This window comes from Anomalospiza imberbis, chromosome 2 (genome assembly GCF_031753505.1).
Source record: "Anomalospiza imberbis isolate Cuckoo-Finch-1a 21T00152 chromosome 2, ASM3175350v1, whole genome shotgun sequence".
Lineage (NCBI taxonomy): Eukaryota > Metazoa > Chordata > Aves > Passeriformes > Viduidae > Anomalospiza > Anomalospiza imberbis.
This window is the reverse complement of record NC_089682.1, coordinates 83,224,116-83,244,407: the sequence shown is the minus strand read 5'-3', so window position 1 is coordinate 83,244,407 and position 20,292 is coordinate 83,224,116. Positions and strand designations below refer to the sequence as shown.

Below are 20,292 nucleotides of genomic sequence, written 5' to 3'. Positions count from 1 at the left end.
TCCTTATTCATTAATATATTTGCTTCCTTTCACACATGCAGTGGCATATTCAAAACTCTTTTCAATGAATCAAGGCAGAAGTTCAGACTCAAAGAATTTTCAGGGGATTAATAATTGCACGAACTAAAGTCTCAACTATTTATCATAGCTAAATGTTTCCCATAATATGCCCTTCAAGGATCATTTATACATACGTATATATTGGGTTTGTGCGGCAGGGTTTCAATAGCAGAGAGGAGCTACAGGGGTGGCACCTGCCAGAAGCTTCCCACGTCTGACAGAGCCAGTGCCAGACAGCTCCAAGGCAGACCCATCCAACTGTGTCCCCATCCATGCCCCCTCTCTCCCTTTCTCTGATCTGTTATCCCAGAGGTGCCACCACCACCACTGATGGGCTTGGCCTTGACCAGTGAAGTGAAATTGAGTCCAGGAAGAAGGGAGGGTGGGAGAAAAGTGTTCTAAGCTTTGGGCTTATGTTTCATTACTCTGCTCTGATTTGGTTGGTAATAAATCAATTTCCCAAGTCTGTTTTGCCTGTGACAGTAATTGGTGAGTGATCCCTCCCTGTGCTTATCTTGACCCATGAGTCTTTAATTAAATTTTCTCTCCCCTGCCCAGATGAGGAGGGAAGTGACAGAGAGGCTTCGGTGGCACCTGATACCCACCCAGCATCAACCCCCCACCACAATGCAGCATTTCATCATGTACTCAGGAAAAACACCTTTACAGCTTCTCAGAGTGCTACACCATCTCCTTGAAATATGACAAAAGGACAATTTGAACAATGCTATAATTTGACTGAACATTTCTGCAAAGCTATTACCAATTCCAAACATATTTAATACATGGACTTGTTTAGCTATCTGCAAGTGTTCTTTCTAAAAAAGTTTATTGTGCATTTTCCATCTTTGGTTTTGTTATACAGAAAACATACCCACTCAGTTTTGTTTTTTTTTTTTTTTTTTACTAAAGTTATTTAATGAATAACCAGCTATTAACAACAACTTGGATACCAGCACCCCTAACTTTACTCATCTCAGGTGAATTCGGGTTTTCAGTCACTCTGTTTCAATACCATTTGCAGTTCTGACACCCAGTCTGGGTCATCTTCCTCAAAGTCCCTAAAAATAAATTTTAAAAAATGTTATTTTGAGAAGCAAAATACAACTTTATAAATCTTTAATTACTTTTCCCCCCCAAAAAATACCCTGTAATTAGGATAAATTATGTTAAAAATATCAGCACAACAGACTTACTTCCTGCACCACTGTGATTAAAGAACCAACATGGTTCTTTATGATTCTCTATGGAATTTACAAAAGTAAGTTTAATTAAAAGCAAAGACAAATTAATATATTAAGAGACTGCAAATGTGTTGATAATTGGCAGCCAGCAGCTGAACTGCAGCAATACAGGCCTAGGTGGTCATCTCTAGATGCCCCAAAAATAAACAGTGACACAAACTGAGATTCTGAGAATCTAAGAACAACCCCCAAAATACACACACGTCCAAAAATCACAGCATTTTTGTTCATACATTGTAAGATATCAAATGCTACTAAATTTCAATTTCATTATGTTAGAGAGGGATGAATTTAGATGCTGAGAAAAATACTATTTTTTTCAGGGGAATGTTGTTATGGAAAAATCTCTGAGAAACCAAAGAAAACATAAATGTAAGGACATCACTTCAACTTACGTGTCATCTTCATCAGATCTAGGTTCAAGTCTCTCAGAATCTATGACAACAGCTTCATGTTCACCATCTACTTCATCAGATGCTTCGCTTTCATCAGAAAGTGGACCTCTTAATATGTTTTCAGAAGCTTTGAAAATATAAAAATTAAAATGTCATCAAAATATTTTAATTTTTAAAGTAAAACTATAAAGAGTATAAATACAAAATAGTCTAATTCATCCCCAGTTTGCAGCAGATTCCAGGATAAGTTGTTACCTATTTTATGTGGGAAGATAAACTAATAAGGCAACTGAAGTGCAGAGCAAGTATTTGTGACTGTGGCTGTGCACATCTGTAGACTGCAGCTGCCTTCAGCTGTGCCATCTGACCATCCTGCTCTCAAACCGGGGCACCACTGCCTGAGTGAGGGGGGCTTTACCTGATGGGGCTACAGTGCATTTCCTGCATCTCCCTAACACACACACCACACAGCTCACTGGGAGGGAGCACATAGCAGGTGTCTGTGTTTTGTCACAATCTCATTCAGCTGTTGAGCTGCAAGTGAAAGTCCATCATGAAGAGCTGTAGTGGAGATGTACAATCACTCCTGAATTCTAAACTTTCCTTTTTAAAGTCCACGTTTCATTTCGTAAACTTAAAAATACCCAAAAGCTAGCCTGTTGTGATATGAACTCAGGTGCATGGTCTGTATACATAGGAGCTATGTATGAAAAAAAAAGAAAAAGCCTTTATTAATAAACCTGTTTGCAAAAATGTTTGTCCAGAAAATGGGGATTTACCTGGTGTATAAATTGTGTATGTTTTAAATGCTAAGCTGACATCTGCATTGCTGAGCATGTCCATCAGGATCTGAGGGGGTTCCTTGTTCCACTGCTTCCGTGGCCTATTTTCATTGTAGTTTATAACACCACCACCTGGGTATAAAATCATTCATGAATGCTATTTACATCAAATTGCATTAGCAGTGTGGATTACATTCAAAGTCACATTCAAGAGACAAATGAGAAACAGGAAGAAACAGGAAGAAAAGAGTCTAGATAACTCCATCTGCCACACCACTGTCCTCTTAACAAACTGAAGAAACAGTGGAACCTCCTTGTGGCCAGGGAGCCCACAGGAGCTGGCCGAGGGGTGTGAGGAGCCTGTGTCTCATCAAGTTTATGTGGTGGCTCTGCAAATCTCACAATGAAGCCTGAGGCTGCTTCTGTGCCTTTTAATAGAAGAACACTTAAATACATACATTCCTCTGTCCACTCCCCTTGCCCTGTGCATAACTATCATATAACATTCCTACCGCAGCTTGGGAATTTTCTGACTACTCATATCTTGATTATTTATTTCCACAGCATTTGTTCACATTTACCTAGAACACATCTCCAGAATCATATTAAATAATTACAACAACTGCATCAGTGAGGGGCATTTTAAAATTGAAACCTTTCTCAGGTTTAAGTGTTTTAATCAAAAGAAAGAAAAGTCTCTGCCTCACATCTGAGGTACATCATTGATAGTTCTTGTCACTGGCCTTAACCTGTATGTTAAATCATAACAGAAGTAGAGGTGTAGATGTTTTATGCTCCCAATAGTATGCGGTACTTAAAAGACAGATGGTTGCATTCTGCACCAAATGAATTCCTCACTGCTACCTCCACAAATGATGTATTAAATGGAGGACTCCAGAATAATTTCTTAGTGATTATTATAATTTTACGGTTGCTAATGTTATCTGTCAGTTTCATCGTTCTTTGCAATCTTCCTGTCACACAAAAACACAAAGCACAGTGAACTTTTTGATTGTTTGTTAATGAAATATATTTTAACATAATTTTAAACATGCTGTGTAAAGTTTTGGCTTTTAAAATCTGTAAAGAATCACTGACATTACTTGAATTAAAAGCACATTTAATTAAATCTTACTTTCTGTCTCTTCAGGTGTAAAACTGGAAGAAAGCAAGGACGCATTTTCCAGGACATCCAGCACAGTATGGGATATCCTCTTTTCCCATTGCCTTCTGTGGGCATGTGACAGATCAGTACTTCCTGGGAGGACAGCAGAAGCTGATATGATAATTGTAACAAAAAACCCGCATGATAACCAGCATCGAACTTGATTCCACGTCCAGACTGCCCTGTCCAAGCAAAGTAGCACTAAGAATCACTTATCTAGCAGCGATGTTTGATTCTATGGGTGCAAATCTCAACTAGAAAGTGTTCCCCATACATTTATTCTATTCCAAATGTTTTCAAAGTCATTTTTTATTACTTTGACAAGAGAATTTTTACTTTGTTTTTTTTTTAATCTCAGATGAGCAGTATGAATCAATGTACTTGCAGAAGGAACTGATGGTGGCATGGTTTTCTTGTCTTGAGTTACCTAAGACTAGTTTGAGCCACTTATTTAAATGGCTGTATCACTGACATGTAGATACCAGTACACAGGAGGAAGTGCATCAGCCTTAAAACTGTAAAACTTACCCTCTTGATAAGTTTTCCTTTGTTCCCTTGTGCCTTCACTCAAACCCTCAGCATTTTTCCTTTCTAAGGGGCTATGCTTGCTACTTTCATCTTTCCTTTGCTTTAAAAGAGTAAAGACTGTATTAATTATTATCCTTGTTTCAAGGAAGACAAAGCAGTCATATCAACATGGCATTAATTATTTCAGTTTTGCTATAAAATACCTGGCCTAAAGACTGGAAAGTTTGAAAACTAAACCACTAACATTGTGGAGCCAACTGCAATTACACACTACCTGTTATTGCACTATATGTCACACTGAGTGCCCAAGACAGATAACCTCAGATTCTGAAGCTAAGCACATAGGTAGTTATTTGATGTCATTTATCATTTGGGGTTATTTTACATTTAAGAACACAAACAATACAAATTATCTACATTCCCAAGCAAAACAAGATGCACCCAAATATTAAACTTCTCAGATTGACAGGTCTATGAAAAGAAAATAAAATAAGCCCCAGGGCAACATGCTTTTTAAAAATATACTGAATATGGCTGAGTCAGGCTATGGTAATGTACCCATAGGGGACATCTTGGCCACCTGTGACTTAATTCTTCTCTCCTGAAATCTCATATGTGCCCTAAAACCGGGTGAGAACTATGTCCAGACTAGACTGTTTCCACAGCAGCCAGTTCTGAATGTGTCCCAAAAGCAAAGAAAATGGATAATCTTTTGCAGTATATAAAAAAAAAAAAATAGACAAGTTTTTTTTTTTTGGGTTTTGTGTTGACAGGGTTATAAAATAACCCACTTTGGAACTAAACTAAACATGGGAAGAATCAAAAAGTTAGTGTGGTGGGAAATACACAGGAAAACTGCAATTTGAACACTAATAGGCTGATTTATGGTTTAGCACAGGAATAATTTTCTGTAAAAACTTTTCTATAATACAGAATATTCTAAATTACTAAATGTTATATTTATATTTGAATACTTACTCTATTTTCTGTCTTATTGTTTGAGCTTCCACCAGCCATGACATGACCTGACACATTAACAAACACGAGTTAATCCAAGAGTTAACACCTTTAGCAAACATTTATAGTAAAGTGGTATTCCAGAAGTATGACAGCAATGCTTCTGAACCAAGCAATGACAATTATGTGACAGCTTCCTCACACTTCTGACACAGCTTCTTCTCACTTCTGACAACGCAGCTCATTCTCAACAGAGTCCTGCTACTATTCCCTTCCAAATGGGCACTAATTGTGGTGTAGCTAAATTTATGCAGAAGAAAAAAGTCCAACATTCTCTCTCGAAAAATCAAACAATGAACATAACTTGCTTCACCATACTCTGGGAAAGAAAGAACTGTCATTGTCCTGGGGTGACAGGACATTTTCATGCTTTGTATCCCAATCGTGTATTCCTGTTCCCGTGCTCTCAGTTTGTTTTGTCTATAGCCGTGTCCCTCCCCCGGCTGCTTGCTATGGCTTGCTGCTGCTAGCTTTAGGCCTGCTTCGCTTGCTCTGCTTGCTTGCTTTTTTTGTTTTTTCTTTGCTTGCCTTATTTTGCCATTTTTCTATTTTTGTTTTTCCCTTCCTTCCTCCCCTTCCCTGAAGACATCGGACCTGCTTCGGACCTTGATTCGGGAACGTCAAGGAACTCCTCCGGAGTCTGCACTACAGAGAAGCTCAGCACCCTCCTCAGCACTGAGACTGCCCAAGCCGTTCGGTCTCTCTCGGACTGGTGAAAACGTTTGTTGTCATCTCGGGCTGTTTTTTCTTGTGTTGGGGAGTGTTTTTTTTTGCTCTTGCTTAATAAACAAGTTTTTTCCACTTATCCTCCGAGGAAATTCCTCCCGAACCCGGCAGTGGGGAGGGGGGAGGAGTTGTGGGGGTTTGTTTCATTTAAGGGGCTCCTTCGGAGATTTTCCCCTAATTTGTCCTAAACCAGGACAATATATTCTTTGGTGGCCCGTACGGGGAAATCGACCAGACAAAGTGGAAAAAACTTCATTCTAAATAATATTTTGGTCTCAATTGTTTCGTGGGTACATTGGTATGTCTGTTTTTGAAGTTATAATGTCATTTGGATTGAAAGCCTGCCTCTATTTCTGGTCATTAGGGTTTTTTGAAGTTTTAATACCTTTGTGGTCCCTAGGTTTATTTTCTTATCCAGAAATAGCTCCGGTATTGTCCCTAATGCGTAGCTTTTGTAGCAGAGGGGCACTAACCAGAATATTTATCGGGTTGGGCTTGGTTGTGATGATTTGCAAGAGGTTTATAAAAATGTTGTTATCGGTTCCAGGAATGTATGGTTCGTGGTTGTGGCTGTGTACTCAGTTTGTTAGGGGAGAAGCAGGGGAGGAGGCTTTTCAGCCTTTGCTTTCCTTCTTCTCCTCTGAATTATTTACATCTCTATTAGAAAATGTTTGGTTCTCCCTGACTGCCAAGGACACCATCTTTCTAGCATTTAATTTAGTAAGCTTTCTTTATACTGTCTGCAGTTTATATAAGATGAAGGCTGAAATTTCTAGAGGGGCTGGTGAGACTCCTGATTTAGGAGTAAAACCAAGGGTGAGGAGTCCTGAGTGGTGTGGGAAATGGGAGGATATGGGCCAAATTTTAAAGGAGTTTTCTGATCCTATAGTCTGGGACTTTCCATCTGAACAAATTCAGAATCCAGCTGAGGTGGTAAAGTACCTGAAAGAGAGGTGCCATGGTAACACTAAGGAGGAAAAGATCATTGCAGTGAGCTGGGCCCTGGCACATGCTTATCGCACCCTGCTAGACACTGTAGGGCAGCAGACAGAGGAAAGGGAACAGGGAGATAAGTTAGTTACTATCCCAGTCACTCAGGCTGCAGCCAACATCCCAGGCTCCAGGCCAGTAGTTAAACCAGAGAGTAAGCCTCAACCAATGGCTGTTGCTGCTAATACAAGAGGTGGAAAGTGCAAAAGCAAGACTGACCGAAGGGTGGAGGATGATGATGATGATCCAAGAGAAAGACCATCACCAAAATCAGAAACCACACCAAATGGCACAGATTCCGGAGCCAATATTGATTCCTTCTCCCTGAAGGACCTTCGAGGCCTAAGGAAGGATTATAGGCGACAGCCCGATGAATCTATAATTAGTTGGCTAGTCCGCCTTTGGGATGCAGCAGGGGAGGCTACCATTCTGGATGGCACTGAAGCGAGGCATTTGGGATCCCTGTCACACGATCCTGTGATCGACCAAGGCATGATGAGAGGGGCTAGCCCTCACAGCCTCTGGGAACGGGTCCTGGACAGCGTAGCACAAAGATACCTATGTGCAGATGACCTCTATATTCAGCAGACACGGTGGAAGACCATAGAACAGGGGATCCAACGCCTGAGGGAGATGGCAGTGGTAGAGGTCATTTTTTCAGATGACATAACAACTAGGAATCCAGACTTCGTACCGTGTACACCTGTAATGTGGAGGAAACTTGTGCGACTTGGGCCACCTGAATACGCTTCTGCTCTAGCAATAATGAAGCGGGATGAGGTATATGAGACTGTACTCGATATGGCGAAGAAGCTTCGAGCATATGCGGATGCTGTACATGGCCCGACTCATGCCAGAATTGCAGCTGTGGAAACACGACTGCAGAAATTAGAAGACAAAATAGAGGAAAGTCGTAAGAAACTCAGGGAAGAGATTAAGGAGGACCTCCTCCAAATCTCAGCTGTACAAATTAGACGCCCTGCTATCCAACGCAAACGTTCCATTGTTGGGGAGAGAAGGTACACCCCACGAGCTGAGTTGTGGTTCTTCTTACGTGAGTCTGGAGAAAACATGAGGAGATGGGATGGGAAGTCTACTGCTGCTCTGGCACAACGGGTGCGTGAATTGAAGGAAGGTAAGAAAAGAGAAGCAGCTCCAGTTGCCCGTAGTCGAATTGTCAGGCATAATGATGACGATGATTTGTCGGATCCCCTGGAAGGAACCTCCAAGACATATGTCTCTGGAAAGAAGGATAACCAGGCTTAGAGGGGCCCTGCCTCTAGCCAGGTAGAGGTTAGGGAAAATCGAATCTTTTGGACAGTGTGGGTTCTATGGCCTGGCACATCAGAGCCACAGAAATACAGAGCTTTGGTTGATACTGGTTCGCAGTGTACCTTAATGCCTTCAGGACATGTGGGAACAGAACGTATTTCCATTGCCGGGGTGACGGGGGGATCACAAGAATTGACTCTGATGGAAGCTGAAGTAAGCCTGACCGGGAAGGAGTGGCACAAACATCCAATTGTGACTGGCCCCGAGGCTCCGTGTATTCTAGGCATAGACTATCTCAGGAGTGGCTACTACAAAGACCCTAAGGGACTCAGGTGGGCTTTTGGAATAGCTGCTGTGGAGGCAGAGGGCATTAAGAAATTGAACACCTTGCCTGGATTGTCAGAGAACCCATCTGCAGTAGGACTCCTGAAGGTAGAAGAGCAACAAGTACCTGTTGCCACCTCGACAGTGCATCGCCGGCAGTATCGAACAAATCGAGATGCTGTGATCCCCATTCACAAGATGATTCGAGAGTTAGAGAGCCAAGGGGTGGTTAGTAAAACCCACTCACCTTTCAACAGTCCCATTTGGCCTGTACGTAAATCTGAAGGAGAATGGAGATTGACCGTGGATTACCGTGCATTGAATGAAGTGACACCACCACTGAGCGCTGCTGTGCCGGACATGCTGGAACTCCAGTACGAGCTGGAGTCCAAGGCAGCAAAGTGGTACGCCACAATCGATATTGCCAATGCATTTTTCTCCATCCCCCTGGCTACAGAATGCAGGCCTCAGTTTGCTTTCACCTGGAGGGGCGTGCAGTACACCTGGAACCGACTGCCCCAGGGGTGGAAGCACAGTCCCACCATCTGTCATGGACTGATCCAGACTACACTAGAAAAGGGTGAGGCTCCAGAACATTTGCAGTACATTGATGATATCATTGTGTGGGGAAACACAGCAGCAGAAGTGTTCGAGAAAGGAGAGAAAATCATCCAAATTCTCCTGGAAGCCGGCTTTGCCATTAAGAAAAGTAAAGTTAAGGGACCAGCTCGGGAGATCCAGTTCCTGGGGGTGAAGTGGCAAGATGGGCGGCGCCAGATTCCTACCGATGTCATCAACAAAATCACAGCTATGTCCCCACCAACCAATAAGAAGGAAACACAAGCTTTCTTAGGTGCTATAGGTTTCTGGAGGATGCATATTCCTGAGTATAGTCAGATTGTGAGCCCTCTTTACTCGATTACTCGTAAGAAGAACGACTTCCATTGGGGCCCTGAGCAGCAACAAGCTTTTGCCCAGATCAAGCAGGAAATTGCCCATGCAGTAGCCCTTGGCCCAGTCAGGACGGGACCAGATGTGAAGAACATGCTCTATTCTGCAGCCGGGAACCATGGCCTGTCCTGGAGCCTTTGGCAGAAGGTGCCTGAGGAGACCCGAGGCCGACCACTGGGATTCTGGAGTCGGAGCTACAGAGGGTCTGAAAGTAACTACACCCCAACGGAGAAGGAAATCTTGGCTGCTTATGAAGGAGTCCAAGCTGCTTCAGAGGTGATTGGTACTGAAGTACAACTCTTCCTGGCACCTCGACTACCCGTGCTGGGGTGGATGTTTAGAGGAAAGGTTCCCTCCACCCACCATGCCACCAGTGCTACATGGAGCAAGTGGATTGCCCTCATCACACAGCGTGCCCAAATTGGGAAACTAAATCGTCCTGGGATTTTGGAGGTAATTACAAATTGGCCTGAGGGTGAAAACTTCAGGCTCACTGGTGAAGAGGGAGAAGAGCAAGTGACCCGTGCCGAAGAAGCTCCACCATATAACCAACTGCCGGCAGAAGACATACATTACGCTCTTTTTACTGATGGTTCCTGTCGCCTCGTAGGAATGAACCGGAAGTGGAAAGCAACCGTATGGAGCCCCACACGACAAGTTGCACAAGCTATCGAAGGAGAAGGTGGATCGAGTCAACTTGCGGAACTCAAAGCTGTTCAATTGGCCCTGAACATTGCTGAAGCAGAGAAGTGGCCAAAACTTTACCTTTATACTGATTCCTGGATGGTAGCCAATGCTCTGTGGAGATGGCTGAAGAGATGGAAGGAGGCGAACTGGCAGCGCAGAGGAAAACCAATTTGGGCTGCTGAAGAATGGAAAGACATCGCTACCCGGCTAGAGAAACTACCTGTGAAGGTTCGCCATGTAGATGCCCATGTCCCCAGAAGCAGGGCTAATGAGGAGCAGCAAAACAATCAGCAGGTAGATCAGGCCGCAAAGATAGGGGAGTTGAAGATAGATCTTGACTGGGAGCACAAAGGAGAGCTGTTCCTAGCACGATGGGCCCATGATGCCTCAGGCCACCAGGGTAGAGATGCCACCTATAAGTGGGCACGAGACCGAGGGGTGGATCTAACCATGGACAGCATTTCTCAAGTTATCCATGACTGTGAGACGTGTGCCGCCATTAAGCAGGCTAAGCGGGTGAAGCCCCTCTGGTATGGGGGGCGGTGGTCCAAGTACAAGTATGGGGAGGCTTGGCAAATTGATTACATCACACTGCCTCAAACCCGCCAAGGCAAGCGCCACGTACTAACCATGGTAGAAGCCACTACGGGATGGTTGGAAACCTACCCCGTGTCTCATGCTACAGCCCGCAACACCATTCTGGGCCTTGAAAAGCAGGTCCTTTGGAGGCATGGTACTCCTGAAAGGATTGAGTCAGACAATGGGACTCATTTTAAAAATAATCTTATTAACACCTGGGCTAGGGAACATGGCATTGAGTGGGTGTACCACATCCCCTATCATGCACCAGCTGCAGGTAAAGTGGAGAGATACAATAGATTGTTAAAAACCACTTTGAAAGCATTGGGTGGGGGGTCTTTCAAGAACTGGGAGCAGTATTTAGCAAGGGCCACCTGGTTAGTTAACACTCGAGGTTCCACCAACCGAGCAGGTCCTGCCCAGTCTGAGCCCCTTAATATAGTCGATGGAGATAAAGTCCCAGTGGCCCATATCAGAGGTTTGTTAGGGAAGACGGTATGGATTAATCCTGCTTCGAGTACAGGCAAACCCATTCGTGGGATTGTCTTTGCCCAAGGACCAGGTTATACCTGGTGGATAATGCAGAAAGATGGGACAACCCGTTGTGTACCTCAGGGAGATCTGATTGTGGGATGATATCATTATTTGCTGAACGTTACCACCATTGTCTGTACGTTACATCATACAGACATGAGACAGAAGGAAACGTGAAAGTGTCAAAGGTCTGAGCAAGTAAGATGGAAGGAAATGTGTTAAGTGTGGAAGGTTTGAGCACGTGAGATGAAAGGTTTTACATTGTGTTCATTAACATGTTCACGATATGGGATAAGGGGTGGAATGTCCTGGGGTGACAGGACATTTTCATGCTTTGTATCCCAATCGTGTATTCCTGTTCCCGTGCTCTCAGTTTGTTTTGTCTATAGCCGTGTCCCTCCCCCGGCTGCTTGCTATGGCTTGCTGCTGCTAGCTTTAGGCCTGCTTCGCTTGCTCTGCTTGCTTGCTTTTTTTGTTTTTTCTTTGCTTGCCTTATTTTGCCATTTTTCTATTTTTGTTTTTCCCTTCCTTCCTCCCCTTCCCTGAAGACATCGGACCTGCTTCGGACCTTGATTCGGGAACGTCAAGGAACTCCTCCGGAGTCTGCACTACAGAAAAGCTCAGCACCCTCCTCAGCACTGAGACTGCCCAAGCCGTTCGGTCTCTCTCGGACTGGTGAAAATGTTTGTTGTCATCTCGGGCTGTTTTTTCTTGTGTTGGGGAGTGTTTTTTTTGCTCTTGCTTAATAAACAAGTTTTTTCCACTTATCCTCCGAGGAAATTCCTCCCGAACCCGGCAGTGGGGAGGGGGGAGGAGTTGTGGGGGTTTGTTTCCTTTAAGGGGCTCCTTCGGAGATTTTCCCCTAATTTGTCCTAAACCAAGACAGTCATATTTAAAATACATGCCACTGTTAAAAGGTTTTTTTAAGCTGATTCTAAAACTGAAAAGTTTATTTCCAGCACAAGTTTTAAGACTTACAATACATATATTGCAGCTTTGCACTCCACTTATGGTGGAATATAATTTACACCATTCAAGCATTTTTCCATGTAAGTTCAATAATATTAGATTTTGAAATAATTAAAAGTAGATTTGGACATATAATGCTAATGTTTCATAGCTGTAATTACGATCTTATATTTCCTACTCATTTTGTCATTCCTTACATGAACAAAAATGTTACTGACTTACCCTTTTGTCTTGCTGCATTGCCTTCAGGTTTCTTGGTTTCCTTTAATATCTGCTCAAACTCGTTTGCAATCTGAAATGTGTATGAAGAGATGCAAGTACTGTATAGTTTTAAACTTCAAATTATTGCATATACTATTTGTTAAATATAGATTCACTATACAAGTGCACTGTTCCAGCTAACAATATCTAATTTTATTAGCATCAGGTCAATATCCAACTTCAATTTTCAAAAGAGACACTTTTAAAAACTCAGGTTTTCTGATACATCTACAACTGTATGTATTCTAGAGTAGGACCTACACAACACTACATTTTATAGTTTTACACTAACAAACTACATATGAAAAGGATTTAGTATCCAAAATGTAGATAATACTGCTTAAATCTAGAGACAAAGAATACACCACACCTCAGAAGGCAAACAATTTTTCACAAGTTTGGTCAGGCAACCTCTTGCAAGAATAGTACTGGCTGATGGACGATTCTGGGGATTTCTCTTAAACATCTGTTTTATTAAGTAATGAAGCTCATAGGAATAGTGAGATGGAAGTGGATCGTAGGACCCTTTGCATATCTTAAGGATGAGATGTTTCCAGCTGTTGGCTTGAAACTGCATTAAAAATAAAATAATATTAGAGCACAGAGTTCAAGCATAAGGTAAAAAGTAGCTGCATTAATTTAAGATAACTTCTACAACAGAAAAGTAGATAGGAACTCCTCCTATAAATTTATGATTGTTTGAATTTTATTTATATACAAATCAAATTCATCAATTCATATACTTGAGATCAGACTCGAACTGCAAGAGTGAAACAATAAGCTCGGAAATATGAAGACTTGGATTTTAAAAAAATCATCAAAAGTAGCCTGTAAAGGTACAAACATCCTCTTGCAAATCTAATGTCTGAGAACTTCTAGCTCCCATGCAGGAAGTTTCCTTTGATTACACCCCACTAGCTTGGCTGCAGGGTGCCAAGCACCCATGGAGTGTCATGTTTTTGTATCAACTCTGATAGATTATGCAAGAACATACATGACCATTACATCAAACCAGACACATAACCTTTCAACACTGCTAATAAGGGAAGAATATTCCCTTCCTTGGAACCCCAGCTCTGAGTTCTGCCTCAATAGCTGCGACACTGCCAAAGACTTGCCACAGATCTACTTAGGCTAACACATCCCTATGCACAGGCTCCCTTATCACTCGGTCACATCAGTGTAAGCTTCTATACTCTTGCACAGTTAGCACTTGCAGCTGTGGAGAACCTTTTGCTGATACACAGGACGTGAACAATGATCTCAGGCATTTGTGTCATTCTTAGGCCTGTCCTTTGCAGGGTCAGGAGCTGGGACTTTGGTGATACTTGTGGGTCCTTTCCAACTCAGAATATTCTGTGGTTCTTTAATTTCAAGATACAGTATTAGCTCAATGAAAGCAAACTGCTGCTTATAAAAAACTAAAACAAAATGACTCTCAATTAGGATCCTACTTTCTTCCAAAACAAACATATCCTAATAAGGGCTCTCATTTTACCTACGTGTCTGTACAGAGAAGCCAGAGGATGTTAACACATAAGAAACACAGCAACAACACTGTAAAAGACAAGTGTCCCAGAAATGACAGAAAGACAGAATTATTCATCAAGGTCTCCACTGTTCCAACAGGAAAATGGTGCTTGGACAGTGATTTATTTAATTTGAAGAATAAGCAAAGGTGTATCTCTGATGCAAGCGACAAAAATGCTTATTGCTTATTATATTTTGCTATACTTGCACTCAGTATATTTTCATTAGCAAAGATTTTGAGTGTCTTTGTCACTATGTCCTGGGATTATCTTGATGCTGTAAAATGCAATGCTCTTGCAACTGCTGGTATCTGCAATCAGCCTGGCAGCTGCTGAACTCAATACGCCCAGATCACCTCACTGATATTGATGAAAATTAACCAATTAAAAAACCCAATTGTTTTCTAACAAATTTGAAAATAGAGTCTTCTACAGAAGGGTCCAGTAGATCCTAAGAACTGATGAAACAGAAGCATACAGTGGAGGAGGCACAGGAAGGGTGGAGCAATACTTCCCTCTTTTGGAAGCAGCAGCAAGCACTTCAGTCAATTCTATTGTACAGCTAACTGCTAATTAAGTTTCAAGGAATTTCAAAACCTTTCTCATGGCAATAAAGCTGTACTTACCGGGTGTTTTAGAGTGCACAGCTCATACAGAATACACCCCAGAGACCATATATCACTGTAGATATAGAGAGAAATGAAAAAATTTGAGCCAGAAGTTACAATTTAGTATCTTGCTTAAAAGTGTGAGATTTAATCTGTGTACATAACTGAACTGAATAAGCTAAGAATAAATGTAAGCAACCATAAAAGACAATATAATTTTGTGTTTAACCTCTCCTGTGGAAATGTTCTTGCTTATTTTAACCTACCCTGATGTAAAAAAGATGACTGTCATACAGTTGTAGTTGGCTTTTTATTCCTAGGATGTCTCTTAAGAAATTTGCTCCAACAATATTTATCCTTCTGCACTTCAAAGCCTTTGTTTTCTATGGCCCTTAATGGCCATGTTATTGATGGCTGCAAATGGCAGCCACATAATCCTAATTCTGAGAGCTGAAATTCTGGCCCTGTCAAAAAGAATTCTCCTACTGAGAAAAAAAACCCATCATTTTCCACCAAAAGTGAGTACTGCCATTTGCACAAGAAGCAAGAGAAGCCTTTCTTGCAAGAAGAGCAGGAAACAACTTGATCTATAAAAGGTTTCTTACCTACCCTGGAAAATTAATCACAGTTCTTGCGTAAGGACCAGAGTAACTGGGGCTGCAAATCTAAGTAATCCATTCTGTGCCATTATCCTTAAATTATCAAGACTGGCATGAAGAAGTTAAAAAATCATCCACCACCCATCATCCAAACAACCATCCCCCAAAAAAATAAGACCAGCAAAAAGATGCAAACACATACCTATGTTTGTAGATATATACACCCTTACAAACATACACAGAAGTATGTATGTATTTACCAAACACACAGAGGTCTGCACACTGTTTTTCAGACTTCTAGGACTAAAGATACTGTGCTCTCAGCTACCTAAGAAAAGAGGAATTTATGCACTATAATTTTAAAAGAAATGTAATTACCTCTTTGTAAATTTTCATCAGCTCAGTGTCTCCTCTGAAACAAGTATGGATAAGACACATGGCCAGATTGAGATAGCAATAAAAAACCCCCATCCATCAGTATGGCATTATTTGTGACCACTGAAAACACAAGTACCTTTTGTTGTTGTATGGCAGACTTTCCCATATTTCTGGAGGTACATAATAAGGAGTTCCCACATAGGTGCAAGCGTATGACATTGGACTATGAAACGACAAAGAAAAAATGCCAGGTGAAAAGTAATAATTTATGAACTCTGCACTGTTTGTCAATGGTAAAATAAAACTTGACACCACTGAGATCATTTGGGATGTCCACATACTGTGCAAGAAGGCGCGCAGATCCAAAATCTCCCAACTTGACTTTTCCACTTTGAGTGAGGAAGACATTCTGCATTTCAAGAGCAAAGATAAACATATTTAAATATTCTTCAATGAATCATTTCTGCAGTTTGGATATACAGAAAACACAGCCATAACCACTTCTGATATTTTGTCTTTGTATTTCATAATACTTCTACCAAAACAGAAAGGCTTTGTGGGCCTAAGGTCCCAGCATCAGTAGCAGAGGAAGAATCACAACTTAAAACTGTCTTAATCTATATGCTATATTCAAATAAAGGGTCCACTTTCTTCTGAATTTCCCTCTTTCTGATAGGGAAGAGAGAAAAAGAAAAAATTGCGAGGGAAGATATTTGCAAACTGCAAAATCCATACACTTTTTTATAGTTCTGTAGTTCTTTTAAGTAATATGCAGTGTCACAAGCAATTGGTGCTATAAGCAGTGTGGATATCAAGGATATAGCTATACTTAGATGATGTTTACACCCACAGTATTACATCATCCCCTGCACTCAACAATTTCATTTATATTATATTCTTAGGCCTAGATAAAAACCACAGAACTTAGCAGTCACAGCAAATTACGAAAGAGAGGGTTTAACTTTTGCATACAGGAGAGTTTATTAATGGCAACAAAACTTGGTCTGTTCACCTTGGATTTTATATCCCTGTGCAGCACACGTTTATCATGGATGTGCTTCACAGCCAGGCACATCTGCACAAACCAGTGAAGGATCTGAAAAAGAGTAGCTAAGAGTTACAACAGCTCAAGGCTCAATATAATGAATGCTTTACTAATAGATTAAAAAAAATGAGGAAAACAAAAGCATATTCAGAACATTTGGGCATTAAAACTCCAGCATAATAACCTCCAACCAGCATGAAAGACTGAGTTCTTTAAAAGAGATTATACTTTAACATGGCAGAAGGAATATTTATTACCTGTGTCCAAAAAGCTCTAATAACACATAGCAATAATGAAGATGGGGAACCGCTACCTGAAGCTTTAGCTGGTGGTCATTTTATAAACAAGTTAACTAAAGTTACACAGTAAATTGGCAAATAAAAAAAAACCCCAAAGCACCAAATAACAATCAAAACCAAAACTCACATGGAAATAATGTACTGTTTCTAAAAGGAAATGTGTTCCTTTCTAAGTACTAAAGAAAACTCTTAAAGGTCATAAAAAATCTAAATATTCAATTAGTTGAGGTTCCTGGTCCTTTCACTTTAACAAAGGTGAAGCTCCTAACTGTAGCAGGAAGTAGCTTCTATTTTGAACCTTCTCCTAAGTAATTTTATAGCTTCTCTGGCTTCTCTGGTAAAAGTTAGCACATGCTGAATGGTTTAAACTAAATGGTTTAATTGCTACATAAAAAGCAGGCATTTATTCTCCTGGTTAGCTTTATTTATCTTCCCAGAATGGTTTGTTCACTTTCCATTTGCAGTACTCTTACTATGCTTTAAAATTCTGCCTGAATTGTTGTGCAAAATTCCTACTTAATTGCATTCAACCATGACTGTTTTCACACTATGTGAAAAATTTTCAGATACAAGTAGCAATTTCTTTTTTTATTCCCTTCCAATTCCTGTCCTGATCTGCTGGAAACTATAAAAAAGGCAATTCTCCAATTGTATCTGTAAACGATTTTGTTTCACCAAGATGTTTGCATATCTCTAATTTGGTTTATGCAGCATGCTTCAGTTTACATGGAAAAGGATTCCTAGCCCCCTTGGTTCAAAACAATGTCTTTTCTTACCTTGTCTTCAGGGAACAAATTTCCTCCTTGGTGTTTAATCTTTTGCATTAGATCTCCATCGTCACAATATTCCATCACTATATACAGATGTCCATCAGCTAAATTTTTGGTAATTTAAGAATAATTAGTATTTTCAATAGCAGGATATATTTTTTTATTATATATAATACTTTTTACCAGGAAGCTCCAACAACATTCTATGTGTTATGTTACAATAAACATGTATTTTGTTTATAATACATACTATAAACAAAAAAAAAGTAATCTCAATCCCTGAGGAGTATGTGACTTCAAACAAATGAAGCAATTTAAATTTTTTATACTTACCTTCAAATGATTCTTTAAAGGCAACGATATTTGGATGTTTCATTTTAGCTAAAAGAACAGCTTCCTTCCTAGAATTCTCTACACCAGATGAAGACTGAAAATATAAACACACTTACTATAAATTTCACACTAGCAAATTTTCACGTCTAAAGTGCCTCACTTTCCAAAGAAAAACATTTTTAAGAATTGTTCTTCAGTTATTTTAAGTAATTTAGAAACTTTAAAAGCTCCATCTTTTTAATCTATGGTTTATTACTAGCTGAAGACTTTTTTGGGTTTTTGGGCATTTGGTATTTTGTTGTGGATTTTTTTTTTTTAATTTGAGAGAATCTTTTCCTATTTCAATTAATGAAATTTTCTATTTTAAATGTGCAAAACTATATAACAAAGCAGCACACACTGACTTTGAAACAGCTGATAGTCTGCATGAAATCAATATAAAGCCAAGTGCCCAGGTCTTGCTGAGCTTTGGCCACAGAAAGCCAGTGCCTCCCATTTTGTGACTTTTAGCTTAGCTGAGTGCAGAGAATGTTAACACAAATAGGTGATTACCAGCAGTGATACAACACTAATTTCCTCATTAGACATTGAAGATGAAATTTGCATTTTAGTGAAATCAATGGCCATTGAAGCCACGGGCATCAGTGGGAACAGGGATTTCATTCTAAGCATCTTCAGACCTGCTACATTTCCCAAAATCCCAATATCCAACCATGTACTTCACTTAGTACCAACATCATCAGCTCAAGATGTAGTTATACAGTAACCATACCACACACCTGTCTAATACACAAAACTCTCAGAGAAACTGCCCAGTATTTCAAAAATACACCCAGAATTAGGATTTTTTAATTTTATTTTTTTAAGTGGTGGATGAGGTGATGTTTGTGTCACACTTACCATTGGAAGCCTTATTTCCTTCATTACATACTTCTGGTCACTGATTCTATGATGAACTAGGAGAGCTCTGCCAAAGGATCCCTCTCCTAGTACTTTCAACATGTTGTATCCTTCCATTCTTTATAAATCCAGTTCCAACACTTCTCTTCATTCACAGGATTATCTTCTAAACTTTGTCATGACCTTAACACATTTTAAAATTTTCTCTTAATATAACCTGCATAACAAACAAAATAACAAGAAAAAGTGACAAATGTGGGTATGTAACTGTCCAGCATTACTATGACACACTTCCCTGCACTGTTGCCTTGATTTTACTAAAGATGAGGCCTCCAGAAAGTAAAACTTGAAACATTATAGTACTATTTCTGCATTTTTTAATTTAAAATGCTCAATCTCTTCGAAAAGATCAGTTATACACTTATGACTATGCATCTTCTTTTTGTTACCTGCACTCCTGCAGGTGGTTTTGTAACACTAAAGAAAACTCACAGGCATAATATTAGAAACATCAAGTGTAAAGCTTCCAGTGACAATTCTCACCTAAAACAGCATAAGCAATATCAAATTGGTAAAAGTTACTGTGCAAAGACTTCAAGAACTGGAAGATACAGAGTAAAATATTTTAATTGCAAGGGACTTACAATGGTCATCTAGTGCAACTGCCTGACCACTCGAGGGGTGACCAGAAGTTAAACTAGCGTGACAATGGCATCATGACAATGTTTCTTGAACACTAACAGCTTTAGGCATTAACCACCTCCCTAAGAATTCTGTTCCAATGCTCAACAGCCCTCTCAGTAAATAGATGCTTTCTAATGTCTATTGTAAACCTTCCCTCCTGCACTTTTGAAATGTTCCCAGTTGTCCTACCACTACATTTAAACTGTATCACGGGATCACAGAATCAATGAGGTTGGAAAAGACCTCTGAGATCATTACATCCAGCCCATGACCCAACACCACGTCAACTAGACCAAGGCACTGAGTGCCACATCCAGTTAAATACCTCCAGGGATGGTGACTCTACCACCTCCCCGGGCAGCCCATGCCAATGTCTAATCACCTCTTCAGTGAAGAAAATCTTCCTGATATCGAACTTGCAAGTCCCATGGCACAGTGTGAGTCTGTGTCCTCTCTTCCAAGACTGTGCTTAGTCCCAGCCCTCCTGAGAGCTCCCACAGCTGCTGCAACTCGCACACGATCCCACTGCCTGCTAAAAACACATCTGCAGGCTCTCTCCCGCAGCAGGGGGGCTGTTACCCTTTTTCCAAAACCCTGGTGCTTTTAAGTTGGTTATCCATAATTCAGGCATCCTCTGTGCACTGTGTGCACACACGGCGTTCT

General features: G+C 40.7%; 2 protein-coding genes across 4 annotated transcripts in view; one reads left to right on the top strand and one right to left on the bottom strand.

The window, feature by feature from the left end:
- Positions 1–20,292, top strand: part of LOC137469404 (phosphatidylinositol 3,4,5-trisphosphate 3-phosphatase TPTE2-like) — a 267,328-nt gene that overhangs the window by 138,871 nt on the left and 108,165 nt on the right. The window lies entirely within an intron of this gene.
- Positions 940–19,321, bottom strand: NEK3 (NIMA related kinase 3). 2 transcript variants are annotated; one of them, XM_068182085.1, is made up of 15 exons: positions 18,946–19,319; positions 18,046–18,139; positions 17,719–17,816; positions 16,611–16,694; positions 15,940–16,007; positions 15,735–15,821; positions 14,640–14,694; positions 12,855–13,055; positions 12,446–12,515; positions 5,153–5,199; positions 4,175–4,274; positions 3,617–3,739; positions 2,479–2,613; positions 1,700–1,826; positions 941–1,121 (listed from the first exon to the last, which is right to left on the bottom strand). In XM_068182085.1, exons 1-15 carry the CDS (start codon positions 19,060–19,062, stop codon positions 1,055–1,057), a joined length of 1,473 nt encoding a protein of 490 aa, XP_068038186.1. In that variant the 5' UTR covers positions 19,063–19,319; the 3' UTR covers positions 941–1,054. The 2 variants fall into 2 exon arrangements, with proteins under 2 accessions (XP_068038187.1, XP_068038186.1); XM_068182086.1 differs by lacking the exon at positions 12,855–13,055 and having other exon boundaries at positions 940–1,121; positions 18,946–19,321.